This window comes from Festucalex cinctus, chromosome 1, assembly GCF_051991245.1.
Source record: "Festucalex cinctus isolate MCC-2025b chromosome 1, RoL_Fcin_1.0, whole genome shotgun sequence".
NCBI lineage: Eukaryota > Metazoa > Chordata > Actinopteri > Syngnathiformes > Syngnathidae > Festucalex > Festucalex cinctus.
The window spans coordinates 42,928,536-42,938,239 of NC_135411.1; the positions used below are offsets into that span (position 1 = coordinate 42,928,536).

Here is a 9,704-nt window from a genome sequence, read left to right on the forward strand (position 1 = left end):
AAAGTCTCAAAGGGCTTCACACGCCCACAGTTGACAAATATTAACGACATCCCCTCATCGAACCACAAAAGGGCAAGGAAAAACTTCAAAAAGAAAAAAAAAAAACAACCCTTGAGAAGGGGGCACAGATGTGGTAATCCCCCTTCCAGAATAACCAGGCTGCAATGGATGCCGAATGGGCAACAATTTACATAGCTTGTGATACTACACATTAGGAACTAGAATAGTCCAAAAGTCCATTTAAGAAGTTGAAGCACTCCAAGAAGATGTCATCAGGGAAGTTGGTCATCATCCAAATCCACATCATTCAGCCAAATGCAAGAGTATAAAAATGTGTCTTAAGACGTGACTTAAACGTTTCTACAGAGTTAGTAGCTCTGACTTACAAGGGTTGGGCATCCCAGAGCACTGGAGCCTGGATTGAAAACGCTCTTGAACCGCGGACTTCTTTTTAGCTCTTGGAATCACCAAAAGACCAGCGTTTTGCGAACGAACGTTTCGCGTCAGAACGAACGATACTATTAAATCGACGATTTTGGAAGGCGCCAAGCTGTGTAATGTTTTAGATGTAAGTAACAAAACCTTAAAATCGCATCTCAAGTGGACCGGAAGCCAGTGCAATTTGGCTATATACGTCTGATTCCACATTACTTACAGTATTTGCACAATTTAACTTGTAATATCAACTTTTCCTCCTTCATTTTCAATGGGACAGACATTGAACTTTTTCTAAGTATCACTTTCCACGCCCACTTCCATACATATAACTTACCATCATTACCAGGTGTCTTACACTACTCACACAGTTGGTAAAGTGCATTGTCCAGTAACCAAGAGGTCATAATTTAACAATTCATCTCTCAATTTACTTCATTCCACATGCATTCAAATCTTAGCATTAAGCTATTAGCTTTCAGCATTCCCACGCAATTTCTCCAGCAATTGCACTTAGTGTAGTTGTAACTATGATTGTATTTTACCCACAAGCACACTGTTTACTCTCAAGTCCTTTTCTGCTCTAACAAAACAAAAACACTCAATTAGTTGAAAAGCTGGAAAATTGCAGTGAGCAAGTGGTCACTGATGTCATTTATCAATATTCCACTCACCATATTGTATATATGCCCATATGTTTGGAGGTGATCATGTAAATGATAGTTATTTGGTAGGTGTTAGACGAGCAGCAAAATACCAGTTTTGACTTGATGTTAAGATTTGATGACAGACACCACAGTCATAGACAATTTCGCCAACTATTTTAAAGCCTGCATTGTTGTGTTACGCCCTATAAGATGGAGTGTGAAGCTGGCAGTTTTGAGGCTCAGAGAAGGGCAGATCATCAGTCTAATGGATCCTCCAGCAACACAATGCAGGACAGAGGATGCTGACTGACTGCATCTATTCGTCACATCTTCAAGGTAGAATTGACACTCCACCAATTGCTGGAGAGTGATGTGTGTTGGGCATTTTAGGAATATCAGCAAGGCCAAATTTGTAAGTAATTCACAAGCTCTTGTTTGTTTTTATCTTATGAACAAGTCGGTGTTTTGATATTAAGACAAAATGGACTACGTAATGTCTTCTCATTAACATTTAAAAATTGATTTGGGGGCACACAAAAAAAATATCAACTGACACACTAACCAAAACTTCCTTCATTTTCAATCAAGTACAATGTATATAGGAACCACATGTATAGTATGTAATGTATTTAATATGTATTGAGAGAAATTAGTTATTTCATGCTTAGTCTTTTTTTTCCTCCACAATTATTTATGTAATTTCACTATTTTTTTTACTGCTATGGAGATAAGAAGATTATCTGAATTTGTGTGTGAAATTGAGCCTATGAAAGTAAATTTAAGTCAATGTTCCAAATAAATGCCACAAAATGTAAACATTTTTGTTTGTTTTTGTTATAATTCTTTTTCTTTTTTCCCTTTTTTTTTTTTTTTTGAGAGCTCAGTATTATTTATTCGGCAGCCTTTCCGAGTTGACATATCATCATCGCGCTCTTTTTTTGTTTTGGGCTTGCGCGTTTGTGTGAGTTTGTGCTCTTTAATTCTCCTGAAACCTGTTATAAATCCCAGACCTTTCACCTTAACCGGAAAGTTCAGAGTCCCGCCAGAGTCGTGAAGTTGTCAGGAGACCAGTGGAAGGAAGGAAGGATGGATGGATGGATGGATGGATGGAGCGAGCAGAGTGAGCTTCACAAACACCAGCTTCCACTGATTCAGCGACCAGTGGGAGAAGCAAATTCTGTTTTAGTTTCAGTAGATTCTGATGTGGTAGCTCCGGCATGCATGAGAACCTCCACCAGAGCCGTCAACCTCGGCCCGACAAGACAAGCACAGCCCCCAGGGCCCCCAAGGCCGCGGCAGCACCAGGGCACAACCCCGCAGACCCTGTGGGGGCCACCGGCCGGAAAGCCAACCTAGAAGCCTGAAGCACACCCCCCCCACCCCCATTAGTCACGAATATGCGGATTTCGCTGCACCGCACCGTGTCCCAGCGCTCCAAACGCATCCTCCGCGCCGCCCCACGCACTTTCACACAAAGTACATTGACTGCAATGCAAACGCGCCCCCGAAACGCCTCCCCGTTTTTGCCGTGAATGCAGCATTAATGTCAATTGAAACAACTTTGCATTCAATTTAATTTAATTTAAAACCACATATTTTGAATGGGACTTTTTCTGGCTGCTGGATATTTGTTTTTCTTTGTACTTATATATGTATTTTTAGTTCATTTTGTTGTATGTGTTCGATACTATACGTACCGGTATCTTATGAACAAATGGGAAACGTGTAATGGAAAACTGCCATTAAATTCATGTAATTTAAGGGAAAACGACATATTGGAATACAAAGGGGACCAGAAAAGAAAATGTACATATTGGTCGGGCCCTAGTGTTGCTATCACGAAGGGTGGACATTCAACAGAGAAAGATGATGAAGCCATGCTAATTGCTAAGCTATCATACATGTAGTTTACAAAAAAGTTAAATAAGTGATTGGTTGATACAGTACACTTGTCACATAAGTCTTTCTGGGAGCGTAACCAACTTTAAATGGCAAAATCCATCCATCCATTTATGCTTACTCTTCACAAGGGTCGCGGGGGTGCTGGAGCCTATCCCAGCTGACTTCAGGCAGTAGGCCTGGTACACCCTGAACTGGCTGCCAGCCAATTGCAGGGCACACAGAGACGAACCTTCCACACTCACCATCACACCCAAGGACAATTTAGATACTTCATTTAACCTGCCACGTATGTTTTTTGGAATGTGGGAGGAAACCAGAGAACACACATTGGATAGAGAAAATAAAAAAAATAGCATGCCATGCCAGCTACCAACAGTCTGTATTTTTTATTTGTTGTTTTTTTGCTATCATAAAAAAAATAAAAATGTTTTTACCAGTTACAAATGTATTTTTTTGGTCTTTTAAACCTCGTGGTCATGCAGAATATACCTTTTTTTTTTTTTTTTTTTTTATTGAAATGAAAATGAAAGGATCACATTTAGTTTATTATCATTAAACCTGCTGCAGAACAATGTCCAAAAACATCAATAACCACATTTGTCAGAGATAATTGTTGTGATATGAGGAAATCAAATCTTTATTAGGGCCCGAGCAGCGACCGCTGCGAGGTCCCTATTGTTTTTGTAAAAATTATTATTATTATTATTATTATTATTATTATTATTATTATTATTAGGGCCCGAGCAGCGACCGCTGCGAGGTCCCTATTGTTTTTGTAAAAATTATTATTATTATTATTATTATTATTATTATTATTATTATTATTCTTCTTCTTTATTCTCCGCAAACAATCGCGATTTTGGGTACCTAAATATTCACGAAAACTCACCAAACTTTGCACACTCCTCAGGTCCGGCGAAAAATTTGATATTATGAAGTCGTTATAACAACGCGACTCTATAGCGCCCCCTAGAGTAGAAAAATACAAACCAAGCCCGACACGTTTGAGCTAGAGCAACGAAAATTGGCAGGCACGTGTAGCACCCCGAGACGCACAAAAAAGTCTATTGGGACCATGTAGCTAAAATGTACAGGAAGTGAGCTATGAATTTTTTAATGTCCAATTTTGGCCTATTTTGGCACATTCACTGTGGTCATGCTTTTTCCCCCTTTGCAAACATTTTTCATCCAATTGACTTCAAACTTGGCATTTATCATCTCAAGACCTAAGAGAACAGCTGGGCAAAACATCTTGCCTTTTCGAAATACTATACGACGGGGGCGGAGCATCAAATATTGCCTTTAAAATTTCATTTGTCCAGAAAGAGCAAATGCTTAATAACTCCCATGTTCAAGCTCCAAAAAATCTCAAACTTCTCAGGCAACGTAATAGTCACAGCCTGAAAACATCTATATGACAAAATTCAGTTATACATATAGCGCCACCTAGTGGTTACAATAAATGTCATACTTTACATTTTTAGCTACTGTGCTGAGCTTGTTGAAGGGATCCATGTGAAAATTGGTCAGAAAAGCCTTAAGATGTTGATCATGCCCCACACCGAATATTGTAACTTTTCGTCAAAGGGCGTGGCCGCTACGGTGACGCAAAATCTGAAGATTTTTCGTGAAAATAAAAGCTGCATTAACTTGACCGAGATCATCCTATCTTCTCAAAATTTCACACATTTGATGAGAGTCCAGCTCTAAAGACATCTACTAACTTACATTTCATCTAACTGATAGCGCCACCTAGTGGCAATTTTTTTTCTTACGAATTTTCTTCTACGTTTTTCTCCAAACACGTTAACTGGACCTACCTCATATTTGCTCAGAGGAGGGTTTCGGCCTTCATGATGTCACAACACGAAGTTTGTGAGTTTTCGCGAATTGCTGTAGGCGTGGCTAAGCGCTGTTCGCCAAGAAAACAACGCCAGTTTTGAGGGTCTAAACATGCACAGAAACTCCTGAAACTTGGCACACACATCTGGCCTGGTAAAATGAGCAATATTTTATTGTTGATTGTGCTATTTTTACAAAAATGACTCAATAGCGCCCCCTTGAAATTTTTAACGAAGCAGCCCCGGTTGTACGTTTAAGCAAGAACGCCGAATATTTTTAAGTGTATGAGGGAGCCCAAGACCTACAAAAAAGTCTCTTGTACCCATATGCTAAAATGAACAGGAAGTGAGCTACGAATTTTTGAATGTCCCATTTTTGACGATTTTTGCACATTCACAGGGGGCAGACTTTTGCCCACTTCTCCTACACGTTTCATCCGACTGAGTTAAGACTTGGCCTGGACCATGTCAAGACCTGAGCCAACGACAGGGGGAAAAATTTTGACTTTTCGAAATACTATATGATGAGGGCGGGGCATCAAAATTTGTGTTTCACAATGAAAAAGGATATGCTTGATAACTCCCCGGTACATGCTCCAAAAAATCCCAAACTTGACATGTATGTTTATCGTCAAGGCCTGAAGTTATCTCTATGACAACATTCAGTTATATATGCAGCGCCACCTAGCCCTTGAGGCATGAAAAAAAAATACCCCACATACGGTATTTTGTACAAAAAATGTACACTCATTCTAAGTGTGATAACTAAGTCATTTATGAATATTTTTTTAGTTTCCACCACTCAAAATGTTCACTGGCATCAGACTTATCCAAACATATATATATTTTTATTTATTTTTGATAGCCTCTATGGACATTAAAAGCAATATCGTGAATGAAGGATATGCTTAATAACTCCACGGTACATGCTCCAAAAAAAAATCCCACACTTGACATGTATGCTTATAATCAAGGCCTGAAGGTATCTCTATGACAACATTCAGTTATAAATACAGCGCCACCTAGCCCTTGAGGCTTATATAAAAAAAAATAAAAATACATCCCACATACGGTATTTTGTACAAAAAATGTACACTCATTCTAAGTGTGATAACTAAGTCATTTATGAATATTCTTTTAGTTTCCACCACTCAAATTGTTCACTGGCTTCACACAATTCCAAACGTATGTACGTTTCCATTTTGTTTTATTCATTTTTGATTGCCCCTTTGGACAATAAAAGTAACATTGTGCAATGAGTACAACGAGCGATGATGTGTATATACACTTTTACAAAAAAATACCAATCAGGGCAACTCATTGCCTAAAAATAAAAAAGGACGCTGATTTTTGCAGGTCTTAACAATCACCAAAACCCGTTGAGCTTGACACACACACTGGCAAAAAAATATTCTACATGTAAACGTTTATTATGCCATTTTCAAAGAAATTTTGCTTCCAATATGCCAGTACCCCAACGTGCCAGTACCCCAATGTGCAAGTACCCCAACGTGCAAGGACCCCAACGTGGCCCGGGCTGCGAGGGCCCTTTATAGCTGCTCGCAGCTCTAGTTAGGGCCCGAGCAGCTACCGCTGCGAGGTCCCTATTGTTTTTCGATCGGATTATTATTATTATTATTATTATTCTTCTTCTTCTTCTTCTTCTTCTTCTTCTCCGTAAACGATCGCGATTTTGGGTACCTAAACATTCACGAAAACTCACCGAACTTTGCACACTCCTCAGGCCCGGCGAAAAATTTGATATTATGAAGTCGTCATAACAACGCGACTCTATAGCGCCCCCTAGCGTAGAAAAATAAAAACCAAGCCTGGCACGTTTGAGCTAGAGCAACGAAAATTGGCAGGCACGTGTAGCACCCCGAGACGCACAAAAAAGTCTATTGGGACCATGTAGCTAAAATGTACAGGAAATGAGCTATGAATTTTTTTATGTCCAATTTTGGCCTATTTTGGCACATTCACTGTGGTCATGCTTTTTCCCCCTCTGCAAACATTTTTCATCCAATTCACATCAAACTTGGCATTTATCATCTCAAGACCTGAGAGAACAACTGGGCAAAAAGTCTTGCCTTTTCGAAATACTATATGATGGGGGCGGGGCATCAAATATTGTCTTTAAAATTTCATTTGTCCAGAAAGAGCAAATGCTTAATAACTCCCATGTTCAAGCTCCAAAAAATCTCAAACTTCTCAGGCAACGTAATAGTCACGGCCTGAAAACATCTATATGATAAAATTCAGTTATACATATAGCGCCACCTAGTGGTGACAATAAATGTCATACTTTACGTTTTTAGCTACTGCGCTGAGCCCGTTGAAGGGATCCAGTTGAAAGTTGGTCAGAAAAGCCTTAAGATGTTGATCATGCCCCACACCGAATATTGTAACTTTTCGCCAAAGGGCGTGGCCGCTACGGTGCCGCAAAGTCTGAAGATTTTTCGTGACAATAAAAGCTGCATGAACTTGACCGAGATGATCCTATCTTCTCAAAATTTCACACATTTGATGAGAGTCCAGCCCTAAAGACATCTACGAACTTATATTTCATCTTACTGATAGCGCCACCTAGTGGCAATTTTTTTTCTTACGAATTTTCTTGTACATTTTTTCTCCAAACACGTTACCTGGACCAACCTCATATTTGCTCAGATGAGGGTTTCGGCCTTCATGATGTCACAACACGAAGTTTGTGAGTTTTCGCGAATCGCTGTGGGCGTGGCTAAGCACTGTTCGCCAAGAAAACAACGCCAGTTTTGAGGGTCTAAACATGCGCAGAAACTCATGAAACTTGGCACACACATCTGGCCTGGTAAAATGAACAATATTTTATTGTTGATTGTGCTATTTTTAAAAAAATGACTCAATAGCGCCCCCTCGAAATTTTTAACGAAGCAGCCCCGGTTGTACGTTTAAGCAAGAACGACGAATATTTTTAGGTGTATGAGGGAGCCCAAGACCTACAAAAAAGTCTCTTGTACCCATATGCTAAAATGAACAGGAAGTGAGCTACGAATTTTTGAATGTCCCATTTTTGACGATTTTTGCACATTTTCAGGGGGCATACTTTTGCCCACTTCTCCTACACGTTTTATCCGACTGACTTATGACTTGACCTGGACCATGCCAAGACCTGAGCCAACAACAGACGGAAAAATCTTGACTTTCGGAAATACTATATGGTGAGGGCGGGGCATCAAAATTTGTGTTTCGCACTGAAAAAGGATATGCTTAATAACTCCCCGGTACATGCTCCAAAAAATCCCAAACTTGACATGTATGTTTATCGTCAAGGCCTGAAGGTATCTCTATGACAACATTCAGTTATATATGCAGCGCCACCTAGCCCTTGAGGCATGAAAAAAAAATACCCCACATACGGTATTTTGTACAAAAAATGTACACTCATTCTAAGTGTGATAACTAAGTCATTTATGAATATTTTTTTAGTTTCCACCACTCAAAATGTTCACTGGCATCAGACTTATCCAAACATATATATATTTTTATTTATTTTTGATAGCCTCTATGGACATTAAAAGCAATATCGTGAATGAAGGATATGCTTAATAACTCCACGGTACATGCTACAAAAAAAAATCCCACACTTGACATGTATGCTTATAATCAAGGCCTGAAGGTATCTCTATGACAACATTCAGTTATAAATACAGCGCCACCTAGCCCTTGAGGCTTATATAAAAATAAAAAAAAATACCCCACAAACGGTATTTTGTACAAAAAATGTACACTCATTCTAAGTGTGATAACTAAGTCATTTATGAATATTCTTTTAGTTTCCACCACTCAAATTGTTCACTGGCTTCACACCGATCCAAACGTATGTACGTTTCCATTTTGTTTTATTCATTTTTGATTGCCCCTTTGGACAATAAAAGTAACATTGTGCAATGAGTACAACGAGCGATGATGTGTATATACACTTTTACAAAAAAATACCAATCAGGGCAACTCATTGCCTAAAAATAAAAAAGGACGCTGATTTTTGCAGGTCTTAACAATCACCAAAACCCGTTGAGCTTGACACACACACTGGCAAAAAAAAATTCTACATGTAAACGTTTATTATGCCATTTTCAAAGAAATTTTGCTTCCAATATGCCAGTACCCCAACGTGCCAGTACCCCAACGTGCAAGTACCCCAACGTGCAAGGACCCCAACGTGGCCCGGGCTGCGAGGGCCCTTTATAGCTGCTCGCAGCTCTAGTTATTATTATTCTTCTTCTTCTTTATTCTCCGCAAACGATCGCGATTTTGGGTACCTAAACATTCACGAAAACTCACCGAACTTTGCACACTCCTCAGGCCCGGCGAAAAATTTGATATTATTAAGTCGTCATAACAATGCGACTCGATAGCGCCCCCTAGCGTAGAAAAATGAAAACCAAGCCCGGCATGTTTGAGCGAGAGCAACAAAAATTGGCAGGCACGTGTAGCACCCCGAGACGCACAAAAAAGTCTATTGGGACCATGTAGCTAAAATGTACAGGAAGTGAGCTATGAATTTTTTAATGTCCAATTTTGGCCTATTTTGGCACATTCACTGTGGTCATGCTTTTTCCCCCTTTGCAAACATTTTTCATCCAATTGACTTCAAACTTGGCATTTATCATCTCAAGACTTAAGAGAAAAACTAGGCAAAAAATCTTGCGTTTTCGAAATACTATATGACGGGGGCGGGGCATCAAATATTGCCTTTAAAATTTCATTTGTCCAGAAAGAGCAAATGCTGAATAACTCCCATGTACAAGCTCCAAAAAATCTCAAACTTCTCAGGCAACGTAATAGTCACGGCCTGAAAACACCTATATGAAAAAATTCAGTTATACATATAGCGCCA

General features: G+C 39.4%; 1 protein-coding gene across 5 annotated transcripts in view; it reads left to right on the forward strand.

Moving 5' to 3' along the window:
• Positions 1-1,898, forward strand: part of coa1 (cytochrome C oxidase assembly factor 1) — a 5,036-nt gene extending 3,138 nt beyond the window's left edge. For all 5 annotated transcript variants that reach the window (XM_077536392.1, XM_077536385.1, XM_077536368.1 and 2 more), the window contains one exon: positions 1,293-1,898. In XM_077536392.1, the coding sequence (XP_077392518.1) occupies positions 1,293-1,392 (100 nt within the window). In that variant the 3' untranslated portion in view covers positions 1,393-1,898. The remainder of the gene's footprint in view (positions 1-1,292) is intronic.
• The last annotated feature ends 7,806 nt before the right edge of the window (positions 1,899-9,704 follow it).